Source organism: Sylvia atricapilla, chromosome 13 (assembly GCF_009819655.1).
Source record: "Sylvia atricapilla isolate bSylAtr1 chromosome 13, bSylAtr1.pri, whole genome shotgun sequence".
Lineage (NCBI taxonomy): Eukaryota > Metazoa > Chordata > Aves > Passeriformes > Sylviidae > Sylvia > Sylvia atricapilla.
Window position 1 is genome coordinate 20,167,874 of NC_089152.1, and position 21,572 is coordinate 20,189,445.

At 41.5% G+C, this 21,572-nt stretch overlaps 2 protein-coding genes and 1 long non-coding RNA gene across 3 annotated transcripts in view; 1 reads left to right on the top strand and 2 right to left on the bottom strand.

Moving 5' to 3' along the window:
- Positions 1 to 3,959, top strand: part of ACSBG1 (acyl-CoA synthetase bubblegum family member 1) — a 38,504-nt gene extending 34,545 nt beyond the window's left edge. Inside the window, exons 13-14 of the mRNA XM_066328784.1 lie at positions 2,335 to 2,581; positions 3,682 to 3,959. Of these exons, the coding sequence (XP_066184881.1) occupies positions 2,335 to 2,581; positions 3,682 to 3,758 (324 nt within the window). The 3' untranslated portion in view covers positions 3,759 to 3,959. The remainder of the gene's footprint in view (positions 1 to 2,334; positions 2,582 to 3,681) is intronic.
- A 2,328-nt stretch (positions 3,960 to 6,287) lies between these two features.
- Positions 6,288 to 18,396, bottom strand: IDH3A (isocitrate dehydrogenase (NAD(+)) 3 catalytic subunit alpha). The gene is made up of 11 exons (XM_066328785.1): positions 18,291 to 18,396; positions 16,158 to 16,220; positions 14,413 to 14,496; positions 13,147 to 13,261; positions 12,424 to 12,611; positions 12,079 to 12,212; positions 11,416 to 11,518; positions 11,269 to 11,333; positions 9,072 to 9,156; positions 8,432 to 8,584; positions 6,288 to 6,531 (listed from the first exon to the last, which is right to left on the bottom strand). The coding sequence occupies exons 1-11, from the start codon at positions 18,315 to 18,317 to the stop codon at positions 6,448 to 6,450; spliced, it is 1,101 nt and encodes a 366-aa protein (XP_066184882.1). The 5' UTR covers positions 18,318 to 18,396; the 3' UTR covers positions 6,288 to 6,447.
- A 1,450-nt stretch (positions 18,397 to 19,846) lies between these two features.
- On the bottom strand, positions 19,847 to 20,717 carry LOC136366807 (uncharacterized). The gene is made up of 2 exons (XR_010744589.1): positions 20,467 to 20,717; positions 19,847 to 19,990 (listed from the first exon to the last, which is right to left on the bottom strand). It is a non-coding gene; the product is annotated as an uncharacterized lncRNA (long non-coding RNA).
- Between the last annotated feature and the right edge of the window lie 855 nt (positions 20,718 to 21,572).

Below are 21,572 nucleotides of genomic sequence, written 5' to 3' on the forward strand. Positions count from 1 at the left end.
ATAAGTGTCGAGAAAGCCACAAGCAAACAGTGCTGAGCCCAGGGTCGGCACTGGGTGAACCTTAGATTCGGTCTCTATCGCCCCGAACCTCCCTCTGTTCACAAATTCTGCCCTCAGAGGGTCCGTTTTCATACCGTTTTTCTGCTTGGCAGGGGTTTTCTCATTCTTTTGTCCCTCTTCTTCTAATGTAATCATGTCGGGTTTTTTTCTGGCTGCCGGTCTGTCAAAAAGTTTCTGAGAAGGAATGGCTCCTTCTTACGACGCAGATTATTTTATCACAGATGGATATCGAATGCTTATCACCCATCCCGGGAAGAGGCTCCTCCTCAATTGATGGCATCCTCTTTTCTATTGCAAACGAGTTTCTTCCCCTGCTGCCTCTTGTGGTTTTACAATTCCTGAAATCTTTAATTCTTAAGCACAAATTATTTTATACCATATATCACAATAGTGTCTTGGTTTGGGAAGACAGGTATCTGCCAGGGAAAGCTGGAGTTTCCCTTGGAATGGAGAATGTAAACCACCCCCCCCCCCCCCCCCCCCACCTTTTCCAATTTTAAATTTGCAGTTAGAGGCTTTCAGGCAAAGATTTGGAAATAGAAATCGCAGTTCTTTACTAGTGTGTATTACAAAGCAAACAAAACCACAACACCAGTATTAATAAAAAAACAGTACCAAGAAACTTGAGGGCTTTGCTTCACAAAAAGCCAGGGCAGTTTGGTCTCGGTGCCCCTCCAGGACCCTCAGAGCACCAGGCTGGGACAGTGCGGGACAGTGGAGAGTCCCCGGCTGGCAGCTGGAGTGTCAAGGTGTCCCGGCAGGGCAGGGTGTCCCGGCGGGGCAGGGTGTCCCGGCGGGGCAGGGTGTCAGGGTGTCCCGGGAGGGCAGGGTGTCCCGGCAGGGCAGGGGCAGGGTGTCCCGGCGGGGCAGGGTGTCCCGGCAGGGCAGGGGCAGGGTGTCCCGGCAGGGCAGGGGCAGGGTGTCCCGGCAGGGCAGGGTGTCCCAGCAGGGCAGGGGCAGGGTGTCCCAGCAGGGCAGGGTGTCCCGGCAGGGCAGGGGCAGGGTGTCCCGGCGGGGCAGGGTGTCCCAGCAGGGCAGGGTGTCCCGGCGGGGCAGGGTGTCCCGGCAGGGCAGGGGCAGGGTGTCCCGGCAGGGCAGGGTGTCCCGGCAGGGGAGGGCAGGGTGTCCCGGCAGGGCAGGGTGTCCCGGCAGGGGAGGGCAGGGTGTCCCGGCAGGGCAGGGTGTCCCAGCAGGGCAGGGGCAGGGTGTCCCAGCAGGGCAGGGTGTCCCGGCAGGGCAGGGGCAGGGTGTCCCGGCGGGGCAGGGTGTCCCGGCAGGGCAGGGGCAGGGTGTCCCGGCAGGGCAGGGTGTCCCGGCAGGGGCAGGGCAGGGTGTCCCGGCAGGGGAGGGCAGGGTGTCCCGGCAGGGGCAGGGCAGGGTGTCCCGGCAGGGCAGGGGCAGGGTGTCCCGGCAGGGGCAGGGTGTCCCGGCAGGGCAGGGTGTCCCGGCGGGGCAGGGGGTGCAGGGTCACACTATAACAGAGCAGTGCCGAAGAGGCGGGGCAGGGCTGGCCCAGCTCCCGCAGGGCAGGCGGAGGAGCTCAGAATTCCAGGGCACGCCAGCAGATGGCGGTAGATTTCCCGGGGCTGGACCTTCTGTGGCAGTGAACTCCTCCCGCAGCACGCGGCAGGCTGGCCGTCCTCTCTCTCCGAATGCTGAAAGCCAGAGGGCCCAAGCTGCCTCCAGCTCTGTCCTTTACCTGCTCCCAAACTCCAGTTACCTCCCCCTCTGAGCTTTGGAGCTTTCGGCCAGGTCTTTGTTTTGGTCAAGCACCCTTAAATACTTAGTACTTAGTCTCCTAGTAACTTATGGGGAAGAAAAATTTCTTTAGGACAAAAAAGGAACAAACCTAACCCTCAACAAACAGAAATGCTGATTTAAGAAGTCTAGGAACATTTCTGTCTCAAGCTGTTTGCATTGCACCATAATAATTCCATTGACTGATGAGCTAAATGATTCCCTCCAACAAGGCAGTCATTTGGAAAATATGGAAAATATGAAACTCAAGACCAGAGATGGACTCTATGACCTAATTAATTCACGTGTTGTAAGTCTGTTCGTGACATCTGCACATAAGCCAGAAATATTTGCATTTGGTAGCCAAGCGGAAAGAAAAACCCTTTATGATATGTAGATGCTTCTGCTCTTTAAGGCTTACAGTATGTTTGTGTATTTATCCTGAGTCTTCCTCCCAGGTGGGAGGGCCTGGTCAGAGAATCTGTTAATGCCTGTTAAGAGTGAGCGATTGATGATTCACTTCATTTGATGTTTTAGAGTGTGCTGGACCCAGATACATCTGATCCTACTGACATTCTAACAGACCAAGCCAGAGACTTCTGCCAGAGGAGTGGTAGTAAAGCCACCAAAGTGTCTGAGATTGTAGCTACGAGAGACCAGGTGATCTACAGGGCCATCCAGGAGGGCATCAACAGAGTAAACAGCACTGCTACCAACAGGGTTCATTGCATTCAGAAATGGATCGTCCTGCCAAGAGATTTTTCCATTTCTGGGGGAGAACTAGGTAAGACTTACTGCTTTATCTTGAGGTACTCAAAGTTAAGAGGCCGCTGATCTAAGAATATTCACTACAGGGAAAGGAAAATGGTTATGCAGTGTGTGGTAAGAAATACAAAAATTGTGGAGATTTTGCTGTGCACACAGTTATGAATCTGTGCTCATTTGCAAGTAGAGCTCTTAAACTTCAGATTGGTTTGGGTAATTAAGCGATTTTGGTTAAAATTCCTTGTGCATTAAAGCATTAATAACTTCCAGTACGAATACTGAAAGTGATGCCTGGAATGGCTACCTAGGACAGAGGCTAGACAGAGTTAAAAGATAAAGGTAGGTATTTATTGAAAGGCCTTCACAAGGTACACCTTGGGCAGTGCAGGAGTCTTGCAGAGACTACACCAAAGAGGATGACTGTCACACGTTTTTCAGACAGATGTAAGTTTGGTCTATTTACATGTTGGAGGCCAATTGTCCAATTACAGCTTCAGGTAGTGGAGTCCCATTTCCCCAGTTTGCCGGCCTGCCTGCCCCCCCCCCCCCCCCCCCCCCCCCCGCCCTTCCCACTTCACTGTAGTTTACATTTTTGTGGGCCTATGAAAGTAAGGTGACCTTAGGTTTCAGACCTAGAGAGAAATTTTTTTGTTTGAATAAAATGGGAGAACAGTAGCTGACAGGCAATGGAGTTTGAGAGTTATATGCTTAAGCATTACTGATCTGGAAGATAAAAGCTAAAACTTAAGGCATTAAAAGTTTCTCTTTAAAAGAAAACAAACAAAAGTGGCATGATAATGGAGCCCAAAGCCCATTACCAGGCTCTTTGAATAAACTGGGAATTGTTTAAAAGCTTTCAAAAACATATTTGTATGAAAAAAGTAGTAGCCAGGTGCCACTCTCTTACCTGCAGTTGCCTCTGAAGTCCTCATAGTCCTCATACTTATGTGGAGACAACCTCACTTATCATGCTCACATATCGATCTCACTTTTAGCATTTATCTTTGCTTAGAGGGGGCACGTTCTTCCCAAGACGCTCTTCAATAAAGAACGTAGGCACCAAAGTTTAAACTGAGCATTTTTGTTCCTATTTCTGGAATTGATTCTCCCTCTTTTTAGGTCCCACAATGAAACTGAAGCGGCTTGCTGTGCTTGAGAAATACCGAAATGAAGTAGACTCCTTCTATAAAGAATAAAAAGTATTTCCTCCAAGCATTAAGAAAGATCTGTGAGCAAAGAAAGTATTTTCTCATCAAAAGCATTAACAAAGATTTATGCTTTGAGTTTGTAATCTACTGAACCAAACCACTAAAAAGCTGCTGTCAATTTAGTTGTTTCTGATACTCACTTGATCATTTGGCCCCTTCTTACAGAAGCATCTACAGTGTGTCCATTCTCCAATATGCTTTTACATTATGACCTAAATTACTAAAACATCCTTCTGTGTTGTACAAAGCAGATGTAACTAATTCCTCTTTGAAACAAAAGATTGAAACAATCAAAAAGATTGAAACAAAAAGTTTTTTATACAGTCTTCCATTTTTCTTTTTTTCCTTTTGTTCTACAGGATATTTCCTGTAGCTCATGATGTATTTTGCTAGATAGCAGTACTGCTTAATGAAACTGTCATACCACTCCAGTGATAATTATTTAAAACAAACAAACAAACAAACAAACAGGCTGTAATTTTTTCCCAGAGAACACTTCCTTGTTCACTAGCACACTTCAGAACCTGAAGACACTCCTATCTCTGTAACGCCTAGAGTTTTGACTTCAGTGAACACAGCAGTTCACTTCTTAAATCAATGTTGGAATAAGTATTACTATTTCTCATAAAAACAGATAGTCAGAAAAAGCAGGGGAATAGCTCCCTAAGACCAAAAGACACAAAGGAGTAACCACAGGAGCTCTCACATTAAAATGCTATTACAGAAACTTGCTTAAAATTGCTTACAGTGCTTTACTTTGAGCAATGTTTGTCAGTGTGCATGTGCATCTGCATGTTTCAGTATTCACATTGCACTAATTCTGGCAAATGTGGGCTGCATTGCTTCTTACCCATATGCAAAATAAATCATATTGTGAGAAGGAAATGCTTGGCACGAAGTTGTCTAAAGGGTATGTTGTAAGTGATCTCTGGCAGACAGCTCCAGTAGCTCACACAGGTAGGCAGGCCACAGGCCATTATTGAGACAAAAAATTATGCAAAACAGGATAAGGTTTCCATAAAAGTTCCATTACCAGTCTCACACATCTTACAGACCTAAGATTTGTTGCAAGTACCAATAATCGGCTCGATACATAAGAGAAGGCAGCAGCCTAGAGATTATAAAAAGAAAACAAGCAATAGGATTTTGAAAAGTTTATTCTTCCCCATTTTGTGCGCAATGGTAATTCAGAATTTAACAATATTAATCTGAAGAAAACAAGGAAGCAGCAGCTTGTAAAACACAGAAAGAAATGTCACCCTATTCACGAAAAGCAGAGTGTGGGAGGAATAAAGCTCCTCCACCATGTTGTTAGACTGTATAAAAAAATGGGATGCTTACTTTAGAGAGTGACACGAGAAGTTGTTACTCCAAAGTTGTTTCACTGCTGAAACAACCAGCCCAAACAGTCATAACAGATATTACTCCACTTAGTTACTTTGTATGAACAGAATGAAGCTGGAAGAAGCCTGCTTCTGGCAGAAGGGATAATCCTGTGCTACACTAACAAGTTTGAAAATATGTATTTTCTTTTCAGGCGCAGGAATAGAAGCATTACCTTGATAGCTACAGATCAGAACGACAGGAGTGACAATCTGCATCTGATGGGGAGGGGGGGCAGCAAATTGCTTTTGCACCCATTAAGTTTAGTAAGCAAGGAAAAAATAGATCCAGATCCTGTTGAATAGGGATGAAATGTATTTCTGGAACATAGGCACCAGAGCCAAACCACTGATCTGTCTTAATCCATTTAGGACTAGTCCCTTACATTCAGAGTTTCTAGAATAAAATTACTAGTCACTACAGGAAGACACACTGAACAGACTGTCCAGAAATTACAACACAAAAAGCATTCTAGCCAAAGTCATGAAATATTTAGTGTAATTTGCAAAGTTAGTGCCTTCTCCTCACAATATATGACAAAAGTAATTTTGTATAGTTTGCCCTCATTAGAACTCTATTGTAAAGTGTGTTTCAGAGAGGAAAACTTGTAAGGATTATTTTGGTATATAGATATGAAAAATAACTTTTCTTCAGCAACCCCATGCTAATGGTTGTAGGTTTTTTAAAATACAGAAATAGATTAAATCTCTAGAATTATGTATTTCTTAATTCATGCCTTTGGTGGGCAGGGCTGTATTTCATGAACCACCAGAGTACCTAAAGTGGTTTTCTCATTGCTTCTAACACAAAATTGCTATTTTAAGTTATTTTATACCTGTTTCTGTGTACTTCATCTTGTGCTACTCTTAGGCTGAAAATCTATCTTTTTAATTTCAACAAGATCAATAAAGTAGGTTTTAAACATTAAGGTGCTTTTATATTTCACTAATTCTGTTACTGGTTTGTTTGCATAATTTTTCTACGTGGAAAGTAAAACCCTCTAATTAAAAAGTAATATATTAGACAGTTACAGTGCCTGTAAAAGAATGCATGTACATAAAAATGTTCACCAGATAGAAAAAAAATAAATAAGACAAAGCACTTGGAAAAGTCCACTGAAAGCAGGCACAAGCATCATTTGTAGCTATTTGGACTAGATTTATTAATGGAGAGACCTCAGCTAAAAAGTTTGCTTTCAAGAGATAAGCAAACTCTATGCATGTGGACATCAGGTTGCATATATTGTACTCTGTGACATGTCCTTCCAGAGTCATCAGCAGCAGAAGGAGGAGGTTTAGTCTTTGTCCTGTACTCGGCGGCAGATCTCATCTGTGAATTCTGAACACTTGGCATTGCCTCCCAAGTCTTTTGTCAAGACCTGAAAGAAAGAAAGAAAAAATAATATTACTGAAGTGTATTATGGGCCCAGTCCTGCCTCTGAACATTCTGGAGGTTCTCATGATATGTTGTGTATGGATAGTAAATAAGGTCAGCAGGAATACATCAAGTATTCTGCATCCCATAGAGACTTCATCAATAAGGACTGTGCAGGAGAGAAAACCTGAGTATACATGAAGTACTTATAACGTTATCAGATTTTAACATGATTTTATCCTAACTACAGGAAGGAAGTGTGTGTGGTCAAAGCTCTACGAAGTCCCATAATGGTGCAATTACTGGTTAAGTATTTGCATCTTCAGTAAGAAGTTTGTCCTTTGAAAGCAAAATTCATATATGAAGGCTCAGCACAGGGACAACTAATTGAGAGTAATTCAGAAAGACTGTGTCTTTTTTTTTTAAGGAAACCCACACAGAACAAGCACACTTAACTCTTAATGCTGCATGTAAACAATTCTCATGTTTTCTTAGTTTACTTACGAGATAGGAAATACAGAGTTAAAAATCTCTTTCATCAAGTACAGCTCCTGTCTGACATCATGAAGACAGTAAAATAAAAATTGAAGTGGGCAACATTGCTTGTCCAACCTAGGACAAGCACATTAAAGCACTCTAGGAGATAATTAAAATTATTCATTTCCTCTCCAGGTGGCACACACACACATCTTAATTAACTGGTTGAGGGGAAGGGAGGAATAACAAGCAAGAGAAGCATAGAAACATGGTTGCTATTTTAGGATCTTCTAATTTAAATTGCATTATGGGGTTTTTCTATTAAAAATATTCTCTCCATTGTGAGTATATAATTGTAACATCACAAGTAACAAGTAAACAAGTAGCCATGTCACAAAACTTGCACTGTTGTCTTCCATAGAATTACTGCCCTGCAGATGGAGACTTTCATTTCCAGAGCAGTAAATAGGAACTTTACAGGAGCACCTCTTTATTCAGTTTTAAGTTTAGATTTTTTTTAAGTGGCTCCTACACACAGCAAGATAGCTGCAAACTTAGAAAATGATGACAACTTTTGTTTTCAGCATTCCTGTTACTTTTAATTACAAAGCAGCTTCTCATGGTCCTGGCTAAGATAAATGAACCAGCATGACTAGCTGCTAATCCTCTTTAACTGCAGTCTTCAAGATCTTTCCAATTATGTTTTCAAGAGATGGTCATCAATGCAGACTGAACCAATAATGGTAAGACCACAAATTTGTCAAGTTTCAGAGCATAAGCCCCCTCTCTCCCCAGTATGCCATCTGAGTCATGAATCTGAAGACACTCACTTCCAAAGAGAAACATAAATCATCCTCAGAGAAAAAAGCTAATACTGGATAAAAACTGTTCTTTTGTAGTCAAAAATGAGTGAAAGCAGTAAGAATGAAAAAATAAAATAATTGGGCTGAAAAAACAGAAACAAAAGTATTACAGTCAGGACTGAAATTCTATAAAGGAAGTGGATGATGAAGCCTGTAAAAGGCAAATGAGTGTCCTTCACTTCAGGATCCAGATTTCAATATAATGCTTTGTACATTTCATAAACTTCCTAAGTGAAATGCTAAGAGTTACTTTAAACTCTGATTCCTTTCCTGAAAACCAGCCATCCAATTCACTGTTCTGGAGTTCATAAAGCTGTGGAAATGTAAAATGAGCATTGATGAGACAAAAGGAATGTTACAGCCTGCCCCCTTATTACTGCGCTGGGCAGATTTAATATCACCAAAGATAATATAATTACTGTCAGAGATGGACAGTGGCACTGCTCATGCAATAGGCCAACTCAGCAGGACATCCCTCACTCTGGTGTGACTCTTCCAAGTTAATTCTTGCTTTGATACAATATGATTTAATTCACTGCATTTATTTGCACACCCTCAGGTTACCTTTCCATCTTTAATTGTATCGAAGCAAGCTGACTCAATCTTTGTGGCATGTTTGTGCATTCCCATGTGGCGCAGCATCATCACAGCACTCAGAAGGAGGGCAGTTGGATTTGCCATGTCTTTTCCTGCAATGTCTGGTGCTGTTCCATGAACCTAGAAATAAAAGTAAACCTATCTCTTATAATGTCATTAGGCTGATTAAAATGCCCTAGGCAGTTGTGCAAGCAACCTGAGCCATAGGTCTTCATGTCTAAACAGGACTTACTTTGGTGTGATACAGTCAGTGGAAAGGAGATACCAAGGACCAAAACAATTCAGTTCAAAGACATCAGAAAGAGAAAACTAGGTCACCTAGTATCTTTAAATTGTGCCTATCAAGCTCTACTTCATAGGGAGTATTTATCATATGAAAATGTGGAAAAATAAAGTATTGGTCAAAAAAAGGATTTGCAAAAAACTTCCATGGAATATTTACTTTAACCAGTCTCTCAGGGTAAAGCTTGAGCATCTTCACAATAAAAAAGAGTTCTACAAAGAACTTTATTAGATAAATGTCAGCCACATTATATGGCATAGAAAAGTTTAGATTCTCAAGTTGAGACAAAGTTATTACTGCTCTGCCTTGCGTAACAAGACTTACCGACTCAAAAATGGCCACGCCGTTGGCACCAATATTTCCACTGGGTGTTACTCCAAGACCCCCGATGAGTCCAGCACACAAGTCACTGAAAAAAACCCAACCACCAAATGAAACAATCCATTAATTTTTCTATATACAGTTGTCTCTCTGCAAGGTATCAAAATATTTTTGTTTATCAATCAACTGCAACTATAAATTAACTTATATGCTGCACAGTCTGAGAATAATATGGAGAAAGGACAGAGGCTGTTAGCCACCTGTACCCCATCAGAACATTGGAAAATTCTTAGAACTACTTGCAGAAGTCATTGTAATAAAGGAAAATTAAAAGGAAATTCCAAATACTTGAATAAAGCCGCTAAGACACAGACACAACGAGAAGTACTAGACACACAGAATGTGTATCAAAAACTAATTGTTATGTATGGTTATGTAACTACAAAAATATTACTTCCTCTGAAGGGGCCCAGAACTACTTTTCATATGTAAACTCCTTCTAAAAAATGTGGAGGAATTTTGCTCAGGTAGGTGAGTTACTGGTGGTTTTGTAGTGTAGTGTGTGCAGCTTAAGGAACATTTTCCAAGTGATACCAAACTAGCTTTTCCCCTATCTTTACTCAACAGCCTGCAGGTCACAAGTCTGACATTAGCAGATCATCAGATATAAGCAAAGTGAATTTGATTTCTACCAAAATTAACATAGGGATGGACCAACCAACTGTGCCTATTGTCATCATACTGTACCCTCTGAGCTGAGCACACTGATGAACAATGGTCCTAAAAATCTGTTATTTTCACATCCATACATAATTATTGCCTACAATTTAGCTCATACAAAACTAAGTTAGTCCTTAGTTTAGGACTAACAAGGAGAAAAGTTTGGATGACTCTGCAGAGCAATATTTTAAGCTAAAATAAACCATTTATCTTAAGCTGCATAGAGCCTGGGGAAAAACTGAATACTGACTGCATTTGTCACTCTAAGTATTTAATGCTTAAAGAGAAGAGATTGTCTTCTGCCTCTTCAGGCCTATTCAGTCTAAGGAACTTGCTTGGCATTTTGTTCATACTTTTAGAGCAGCAGGTGAGACCTCAACCAGTGGTGACAGTGGCCTCTTCAAGAGGAGACTCAAATCTATTGAAAAGCTTTAGAATAATGAAAATTTTTATGGAATTTCTATAAGAACTTTAAAATGGGTGATAATGAACTCTGTGAAATGGTTTTGATGATGAGACTCCTCTGATTTGATCTCTCTTCATTAACAGTGTAAGAGCTGCTATGAGGGCCTTCACCAATTCTTAAAGCAAGAAGCATTAGTTAGAATCTGATTTTTCTTAGTGTGGACAGCATTGTCACACAGTGCTGTTTTAAGAGAGGCTTAAGAACCATTTATTTTTATCCATAAGTTACCTTTAAATTTATTATATGTACAAAAATATGGAGATGAATTCTAAGATGAAGATATTTGAACATGTAAATAAAAATTCCAGTTCAGACTCTTTTCTCAGTCTCTCCTTAGAGGTGTGAGAAGAAACTGTTACATAATACACTTAATAGTTCAGATTAATACATTTAATTTTACAGCTGTTTAATGGAATTTACACTCTACCTAAAAATTTTACAGAACAGAAAATGTGTGCTGATGGGTTTTGCTTTAAGACACAGAGAAGCTGTAGTATTATTGTTATTCAAATATAAAATTTAATTTGAAGATAAGGAAAAGTAATACATAAACCAAGAACTGGCAGACTGTTAAGAGGCCACACATCTAGTTCTTCAGTGACTGTGCAGACTGATTTAACTGTAGGATGAGCAACCGATGTACACCATGGTCCCACAGTCACCCTACGCAATCTGTTTTAGTGCTGAGGATGAGAAAATTTTTCTCTAATATCTAACCAGGCATGCATTCTCTCTTACAATGTAAACCCTTATACTCTTCACACATTTGGAGAAAATTCTCTCTGTACCATCTGAACAATATTCATAGCCTCCTTAAGCAGAAACAGATTTTTTAAAATAAAAAGTCATCATATAGCCTCTCCCATCAATATACTAATAATTGAAGCAGTTAATGTCTGTTAAGAAGTCTGAATGCATAAGATGATCACCCATTTGGCTTGCATGTGGCCTCAATGACTGTTGGGAAAGTATCAGTATTTTACATGTTGGGAGTTTAAATGAAAATCTCCATACCTGAGGATGTCACCGTACAAGTTTGGCATAACAAGCACATCAAATTGAGATGGATCTTGAACCATCTAGAAAGAAGTATATTTTCATTAAGATTAAGAATTTAAACTAAAAAAAAAAAATAACCACAACTAGAACATAAATACTCACATTCAGACATACAGTATCCAGATACATTTCATTAAATTTAATATCTTTACAGTTTTCTGCTGCCTCCCTGCATTTTCTCAAGAAAAGCCCATCAGACATTCTCCTGCAATTAGATAAGCAAGAGAATATTGCAGTTATTGTAAGGAAGCAGTACTGGAGATAAAGAAAACTGCATGCAACAGGGGTTTAATTAGAATTCAGAAACTTAATTTGTGACTATTCATCCTTCCTAAAATATTTCTGTATCAGTTTAAACAGTATACATTAATTCTCAGATTGACTTCTATTAATTTATGAAAAGCTTAGTGAATTTTTGAAGATGAAGTCACGTAATGTGTTGTGACTCAGTTCGGTATAAAGTGATGTGGAAACTGCAAAATTCACCAGTCGCTTATATCCTCAGTTTTTAAATTCCTTTTTCTTGTTTAAAAGTTTCTAAAATAAGAGCTTTGGAAGGAAGTATTACTACAAACTTGCTAATAAGAACACTGGTACACTATTATCTCAGCCCTGTCAATACTGGATCAGTATTGCCCATTTTAGTGACTCCCAGTGCCATCAACAGAAGTTTCATATTTGAATAAGACTTAAGCAGTTATTTATAATTAAATGTTTAGGGATTTTTGTTTGGTTTTGTTTTTCTCAAAAGAAGTATCAACATACATAATATTTGCCTTGTGCACGGCAGTCACGTGGCTTCTCTGATTGTTTCTGGCGTATTCAAAAGCAAACTCTGCAATGCGCTTGCTAGCCTCCTCTGTGATCAGCTTGATGCTCTGCACAACACCATCAACAATCTGAAAAACACAAAGTGCATCAGCAGCGCAAGTTCATTCTTCCCATTTGGAACCAAGCAGCAGAATTCTGAGTGAGGCAGAATGCATTTCACAACAGAGGAAGTTTTTTATGGCTGCCAAATGTAAAGAATCCCACTGAACCCCAGAGAGATGGGCAAAGTTGGCAGTACTGAAGCAGCAAGGCAGCAGAAGGCAGCAGAGAGGCACCCACCACGTGCTCAATGCCGCTGTACTCGCCCTCGGTGTTCTCGCGGATGGTGACGATGTTCACGTCCGTGTAGGGGGTTTTGTAGCCCTCAATGGACACGCACGGACGCACATTGGCGTACAGGTCAAAGGTTTTACGCAGCAGCAGATTCATCGATGGGTGCCCTGCAGCAATTGGGGTCTTCAGAGGCCCTACAGAAAATAAAAGACACAAGAACGAACGAGAAAACAAACTCGTCCACGGATCTGAAAGCTGAAACTCTAGGTCAAGTGGGACTCCTACAAAGGATCTCCAAATTCCTGTTTAGCCCTTATGCTGGAATGCTATGGGAATTCTCTGTTCTATCAGCTACTGCACAGGCACATTAATCAGCTGGGTAAAGGCCAAATTGCAAGCCTTATATGGAACAGATCTTACGAAATGTATTCATTAAAACATATAAAGATACTGCTTATTAGTAATGTAGCTATTGTATACTATTGTTTATCTTTAAAATATCTTCTGCAGAGAGTCCAAAAGTTGGTATGTACCCACCTTCAACTACAACAACTATCAAATTTACAGCTTGGAAATTAAGAACTGTTCCAAGATTACAGGCAACTACCTGACAGGCTGTCCCCTATAATTATCCATTTGATTGTGCTACAGAGGAAGAACTTTGGCTTCACATAAAACTCATGATAAACATAACAGTATTTAATACCTGTGTATTAACCCCTAAAATACCTTTTAATCCCATTTTGTTTTTATCCATGGATTCTTTGGCTTCTGGGGGTATCATCCACTTCCCTCCTGGTCCTTGGATAGCCGTAACATTCCTCTCTTCCCACTGAATAGGTGCCTAAACACACACACTCTATGTCAACTTTAATGTCATGGCTTTACTTCAAGTTTTAACTTTCACAAGAAGGTGTGTAAGGAATTTTCTCCACACCTTTCTAAACAGTATTTTCTCTGATGAGTGAGGGTAAGCATGAGATGTTTGAGCTAGAGTAATTTTTGAAAATGTAATTAAGTGGAAATGAAATAGTGTGAGCAGCAAATCATCCTAAATGCAAATACTAGAATGCCGCCCTAGATGTCATATACACACAAGTGCTATTTCTTTAAAGGTTTTAGAGCTCTTGAGTTCCTTGTATACAAGAGAAAACATTTTAAAGCCGAATACATAGAGAACTTGTCATCCCCACTGACTGGAAGACTGTGTATGATATAGATGTGTATCTCTTATCTCACTGAAAATCTGCACATGCTCCACAATGCTTTCTGAATTTGTATTCACCACAGGACTCTAAGTGGAGACAGACTGCCACCCATTCATTTCATCAGGAAGGATCACAAAGGAAAAGATACAACATAATTAAAGAAACTTCAGGTTTTCAAATCCACCTTGGATAGTTGTGATAAAAAGGGAATATGCCTGGGTGTTGTTACTAATGTGGAACAATTTAACAGGCATTTTGCCTGAAGAGCCATATTTCCTTTCTAGAAAACTTGACAAGTTCTGGTGAAGTTTCTCAGATAGGTAAGAGAACAGCTCTTGGATACAGTCAGTTTCCATATCACTGAAGTTAGCGTGTCTGGCAGCACAGCAGCTGGATTGCTAAAATGAGCCAGTCCTTTGACACACACTTTTGACCTGCTCTTGAAGTCCTAATAAATGAAAGAACATCCTCTGTCAGTTGCTCAGGATTACTACATCAACAAGGTGATTTCACATGACATTGAGTTCATATTTCCAAAAATTAAACACAGCATTTGCTCTCAAGTCTCTACTCTTCTGTCAGCGAACAGTTTCAAGCTGTGCCTTGGTATCACATTCCTGTTTTTTATTAGCTAAAGCTTCAAGCTCTTTCTACTGGAAAAAAGTTTTAATAGCTTAAATATGACCTGATCTCTTAAAAGAGATTTTAAGCTTTTAAAATACACCTAATTAATATTTGTTGTTGTAGTTAAATTTGCAATGCTTATAGCAAGACAAATACGACTTACTTTGGCAGCATCAAAGATCTTCATGACAGCAGCAGAAATCTCGGGTCCTATGCCATCTCCTGGGATTAGAGTTACTGTTTGTACCTAAGTAGAGGAATACCAGTAGTACAACAAATAAATGTTTGTTTTCTACATAGAAAACATCTTCATGTGTTGTAGGAACCAAGTAACTATTAGAAAACAAAAGAAATTTTCCTTTACCAAATATTCACTATGAAGAACAGTAGTCCTGGACAGAAGTGACAAGGACTGGTTTGCTTTCCAAGGGAGTATGCAAATGTTTTGAGGGAATTGTTTAAAAATTTGCCTACTATCTATTCCTATTTAAAAACAGAAGCTGAATGTCAAAGGCAGATTCCTGCTCAATACTCCTTGAAATTAATGAATGTAGCATGCTTTCCTCTGGAAATCAGGAGAGCAGGTTGTATTACCTAGTTATAGCTCTGTTACACATGTCTACAATTTTATCAACATGCTGCATAATACTGACACGTGCTAGAAATTATTACATTGTATATGAAAATCAACATTCACCTTAAAAAGAAGTCATGCCAAGCTAAACTTCTCAAGTGACCTCCTAAAAAATCTCAGACTCATTTTTAAGACTACCAACTTATTTTCCTCTCATAATGACCTCAGTCTTGTTTACCATCATCAAACAAGTAAAAAAAATGCACAGCCCAGGCTTAAGAAATAACAGGGGAAAAATGTATTCTGCTTTGAAGAAAAACATAAATTATCATCACTGTTCTAAGGGTATGTGCTCCAGCTCATTTTGTTTTATTTAAAGATATCCAACAGCTTTATGGGCTCATTTTTACGTACAAAAAAAGCAGGTCACCTACTTTATTTGAAAAAAACACAAAAGAATCAACTCACAAGGCAGAATTTCAATATATATTGACTGATTTTTAAAATTTTGAGGCAAAGTAATTCACCATGCACAACAAAAAACCAGAGCTTAAGATAAATGAACACTGCTGCTGAGCAAGCTGTCACTGATGAAATGCCTTGAGAGTAGTGTTGTGCTGTCTGACAGCACTGCAGGACACCACCTGAGCCTGAAACTGTTGTGTTTTCAATACAACCAGGGGTGCCTCACCTTCTTTTATACCATGTAAATGACCCTTCAGTTTCTTTTCTAACTGTTGTACCTGCTGTTCTACAAAACGTACAATGAAAAGCCACAGTTGCTCTTTAAGATTAAGTCCTGCTTAGGGGTGCTGAGCCCTGCTCCTTTCTGCCTTCAATGAAAAGAAGGCTCATGGGCACTTCAAGCACATACACATAAAGAAGGTAAAATATCTACAGGGAAATACACAACTAGTTTAAAGAGAACCTTAAAAAGACAGAATTTTAGATGCAAGGGATTCTAAAAGCAGCAGTAAAGTAAATCTAGTGCTTAGAGGGAAGTCTGCAAAAGAAAGAAAATGAGAAGCTTCTCAACAATCTCTCTACTTTGCCCAATATTTTTTGTGCATTCCCAGATGAATTCCAGAAGACTGGCTTATGTCTGTATTTTGTGAAAACTTTCCACACCACTTCTGTATTTTGCTAGAGCCTTTTGTATTCTCACACTGATATGCAATTGCCAATGACAGTGATTAACTTACATAAATCCAGGATGGCTTTAAGAGCATGCATGTTCACTTGTTTGACCCGTTAACAACAGTGGCCTTATGAATTTCCAAACCCACTTATTGAGAAACTTCTTAAAAGAAAAAAAAAGGGACTATTATACTCACAGCATTACCAAAACTTCTGGTCACCTTTTTTTGGCTTTTGAAAGCACCTAGCAATCGAGAAACCTGCAAAAATCAAAACCAAAAAGGTGCTCTTTTACTGCGTAAATGGGATTTTACAAGGTTAGCAATATTGCAGCAAATCTGCTTTTTAAAGTCACATTGCTCTAAATTTCTTATCTCAAAGCAGTATAAAAGTCCAGATGAAACCAGAGCACGCAGTGCTTCGCCAAGTTGCAGTCTAACACTCAGAAGCAGCAACGCCTTGTGGGTATTCTTAGCACAAGGTGAGCCCAGGACAGCCACGCCTTGCCCCACGCTCCTGTCCTGCCTGGGCCCACTGCACCCCACCTGGAGCCCTCACACACACCGCAGTTTGGAGGCAAGGCTGCATCAACTCTAACTAAATACATAACATGCTAAGGATGAAGGCATGTAAAGGGAAAGAAAGTAAAGTAAAAAATCAAACACTTCATTGGTAGCAGTTGGTTGGACTGTGTCTTTACACATTTTAGGTGATGCTTTCCAAAACTACTTTACATTACTGTTGCTTCTTCCATTCAAACTGTGGTGAATTTTGTTCCTCTACCTCTTATACCTGTAGGTGTTGTAGCAATTCCTTCTGCATGCCTGGCGTTTTTTAAAAGTGGAACTGAAATGCACATTAAAGACAAAATTCACCATAGCAACAAGTCTACATATCACAGTCAAAAAATTATGTTTTCTGAGTATTCTGAACAGGCCATAAGCTCCAAAACTGGCATGGTATCTAAGCTTGGGCTCTTGCCCAACTGAGCACTATGGAAAAAATCCCTAATCTGCAGAAAAATCACAGTCTCCTAATCTTAACCTCCTCTCTTGGATTATTGATGCCCCTGGGACTTAAGAGCCAGAAGACTTCTAATTGTAGAGACTTACACAATTCAATTCTGCCATACTCACATACACAGGCTGAAATGACTTTGACAAGTCATATTCCTCTCCTGTCCCTTTCGTATTTGTTATTTCTTTACTAATAGAATGGTGTATGGCAAATGGAAAAAACTACGTTGGCACCAACAGAAATAACCAGAAACAACATAATTCTCTTGCATATTGTAATGAACGCTGGGGAAGAAGTAATCTAAGCTAGATCTATTTTTACTTGTAGCTCCACATGAGATGTACAAGGTCACTGCAAGAGGCAAGCAGTGTTTACCAAAGCAGGCTATACGGTCAAGGATGAAGGCAGAGCAATCAAATGAAAACGTGAAGTTGACTGTAGAGTGTAAGTGTTCTCACAAGACAGTTCCTACATATAGAATCAGGATTCACATTCTAGAGAAGCCCTAGAAAGAGCACAGTCTGTCTTACCAGAAATTATGGGCCTAGTACATTATACTGAAGTTCAACGTTGGTGACACCAACAGAGAATCCACCTAAGGAAAACTGATCCATTCTGACCTTAGAGTCTCCTGTCATGATTAGCCCTTGACAGTTCTTCCTTATTTTAGCAGATAGGTTAAATGGGGTGGCCTCAATGAATTTGCCTCTAGCAGGCCATTATTGAAAGGTACAGAAGAAATTTCAGTTACTCAAGGCAAAAATCAGCATCCCCGTCAGAGTCCCGGGACAAGGCGTGCGTTTCAGAACGGTTCAGAGCTGTAAATCGCAGAGGACAGGTGTGGGGGCCAGAAAGCCGCCGGCCAGAAGCCGGCAGCAGCTCTCCCCAGCCGGCTCTCCAGTGGCCGGTAGCGCGGCCCCTTTGCGGGAGCGGCGTTTCCAGGCGGTACCGTCAGCCGCCCGCGCCCCGGGGGCCGCCCGCAGCCGCGGTGGTCTCGCAGCTGCCGTGACCTCTACAGCGCGACCTCTCCGCAGGCCGCTCCGAGGGATGGCGCGGCGCCCCCGCCCGGCCCGGCCCGGCCCGGCCCGCTCGAGTAACGGTCCCCACAGCCCCTTCCCGCCGCCGTCCCCGGGAGGAGGACGGAGAGAACGCGCGGGGCCGCCGTTCGGCCCGCGGCCCTTCGCCCTCTGAGCGCTGCCAGGGCCCGGCGGCACCGCGACCTTGCGGGCGGGCGGCTGCGCCTCAGGCGCCGCCAAGCTCCGGGGCGCGTCCTGAGCGCCGCAGAGCGGGGTCCGGCCCGTGCCCCTGCCTACCGTGGGCATCCACGCGGTCGCGGCCATGACGCGCACGGACGCCGTGCCTCCGAGGCCCCAGAGCTCCGCGCCCGCCGCTAAACCGGAACCGGCGCGCGGGGAGCGGCGGCCCCGCCCCCGCCAGGCCCCGCCCCCCGCCAGGCCCCGCCCCCCGCCAGGCCCCGCCCCGGGCCGCCGCTGCGGCAGCCGCCGCGCTCTTTCAGGTCTCGACCGCCGCCGCCCGAGGCGGCCCGAGCCTCCTCCCCCGGCGGTCATCCCGCGGCTGGCCGAGGAGCTTGCCGGGATCTCCTTCTCCCGGCGCTGCAGGACGTGCAGGGCCTGACAGCCCGGTGCCGCCGGAGGATGCGGGACCTCCAGGTGCGGTATCTGAGGAGGTACCCTTTTGGCATTTCTGTGGAGACAAACAAGCAGTTTTCAATGAGGCCCCAGTTTTGAAACGTTTGATGGTTTTATAAAAATCTCAGCCTCTAGAATTGGATCGTTTATTTAAAAAAAAAAAAAAAAAAGTTGTTAAGAAAGACGCCAGATTTTTGTTGAAGTAGATAAGAAGCCTCCTAAGACCATGTACTCTAAAGCGTTCAGAACAAAGCTGTTGAAATTGGCCCGATTAAGGCTTGTTTCTGGTTTCCTTTCCGAGGTGTCGGCCCTCAGCCGCTGCCGTGTGGCCGGAGCAGCGCGGGGCTGTGGCCCGTTCCCCGCCCGAGCTGCGCGCCAGCCCCGGACAGCGGCACCCAGCCGGGCCTGAGGCGCTTTGCGCTCACACCTCTGGGGCAACTGCTGCTGGAAACTTCTACCTTTCTTACACTTGGCAACATTAGAATTTGAGGGTTGTCTCACAGTAATTTCGTACCAGTTTTTTGTGATAGAGTTAGCAGATTACTAGCAGCTTTGCCAGTTCCGTAGCTAGGTCTTGGGTGTGTGCTGGAAAGCTGAGGACTAGGGTTGTGTGTTTCGTTTCCTCTTCTTTTAAATGTGTGAGTAGAAATTCTTAGAATTGATCTTGGACAGTATACGGCACTAGTAGCCTGCATTTTCTGAGAATCACTTGCTTTTTTGGCTTTTACGACACAACACAAGAGGTCCTCGTATTTCCTCTTTTGATATTTACTCTTGGTTTTGATTTGAGATTTTGAATTGAGATTTGTCATTCAGATGTCTGTAATTCTTTTTGATTTTCTTCTGGTAACTTTATACAATTATACATTAATGTTGCTTTCTTGTGTTTGTGACTGTAGCTGCATCTACACTGTTAGGTTGCAAATTAGGGGGAGGAGAGATATTGTGGATAACTTTTTTACACATTTTCAACACCCATTTGTCTGTGTCTTGTGGGTGTTACCATAATAATGCCGCAGTTACAGGGCGTTAAGAGTGACTGGTTTGGATCTGTTCTGAGAAGGGCTGCACAAGACAGCAATAAACCCATGAGTAGTTATTTTGCCTAAGAAAATTATGCTTGTGTGGAGACAGCAATACTCTTTCCCCTAGTGATCACTATATTGAGACTCTCTATGGGGAAATTCATTGTATTACATTTTTGCCTGCTAAGGCAACCATTATTCTTTTATTATTATTATTTTGTCCCTGAGGCAAAACACCTTTTTTTTTTTTTTAAAGTAATTTCTATTTATTATGGATAAACTAGGCTGAACGAAATGTACTCAGAAGCCTCGCTTTTCTAACATAATGAATTTTTTAAGCTAAATCGATGTCCTGGGTTGTAGTTTAGGATGTATTCTATCACCATCTTCAGTTAATGGCCCATCAATGCTTTTTGCATGACTCAGAGTTAACTCCCAGAGGGAGTTATCTCTCTCTTTAATGGGCCATCAAGGCCCTCTTCCATGACTCATCATCCCATTGTGAGATGCTCCGCCCATGGGGAAGAGCCAAGCATTCTCACCTGGATATAAGCTGGGATTTGGGACAGTAGAAGCAGCCCTCACCCACTGGATTCCCAGAGGACCGGAGCTACCAGACCTTTCTACAAGATTTCTGTTTCAGGAAGACCACCTCGTCTGGACTGTTTCCATCACCCTGATCAGGTTGTATTCTGACTCTGTCACTGGTTTTTCTTTTTGTATTAATTTTATTTTATTCTATTTATTTTCCTTTTCTTCTCATTAAATTTTATTTCTGACTTAGAGCCTCTCACTTGGTTTGTTTTCAAAACCACAACAATCGATAAGATCATAAAACCAACAAATTATCATACAAAGTTTTCCTTTTTGTTTATTTTCTTTAGCATTAAAACTCCCTAGAAAGTTCCTGCTCCTCATAGCAAAGCTGGCAGCTTTCCCTAGTTTGAGAGACATGAATCTTGCAGGTTTCTCAAGCTGTTTACTCATTTCTCAGGCAGGGCTCAGGCCATGAAGCCTTCTCTCACAGGATATCACATCCAGACAAATTCAGTGGGATCTGAGCATCCTCCCATCCACCATGTGTTGGAAAAGGAACTTTTTAACCCGCTGCGGTAGCAAAACCTGTCATTTTTCACATATTTTAGGTTTTCATAACTATGTGTTTACAGTTCATTTTTTTATTTATAGTTTGTGCAATTGTAATGTTTTGTATCTCTGTAGCATCTTTATGGAATTTTTTTAGCTCCACAGCAGCTGTATTATGTGAATGTTAATATTTCTTCTTTATCTGTATGCAAACAGAATTTTGAATAGCTTTTGTTATAAATACTTATTATAAAGTTGGCTTTTTGCAAATATGAAAATGAATGCTATATGTATAATGTTAGAAAACCTTTGCTGTATGAATATAGTTTTTATTTTTGCTGTTATCAAAGCTTAAAAATAGTAGCGTGAAATGCTTTTATTCACGTAACTAACCCAAAGTATACTGAAGGCAATTAAGTAATTCCTCACGTTTGTGGATCTAAATGAAAAGAACTGTGACAGAAACTAGAACCCCGAAGAAAAAATTTATTGACTCTCCATTATCAGAGAGAGTAAAAACAACAGGATAGAACCATGAAGAAAAGTAAAAGATACTGATTTAATCTACAGAGTAGCATAAAGACAAGTTAAAAGTTAAAACCAAGCAAAAGAACATCTAAACTCAAAGAAATGTTTGAATAATGCATAATGGTCTACAAATATACATCAGGCTAAAAAAGTGTTCAATGAAGTGTTTCCAAGATAGTAAGTGTGCTTTTGGCTAAATGACAAGCACCCAGCCGTAACTCTTTGTTTTATTTCTGTCTCCTAATTGGCTTTTTATCAAACTTTTAAAATTTTACCAAGAAAGCGAACCTCATTTTTCACAGCTTTC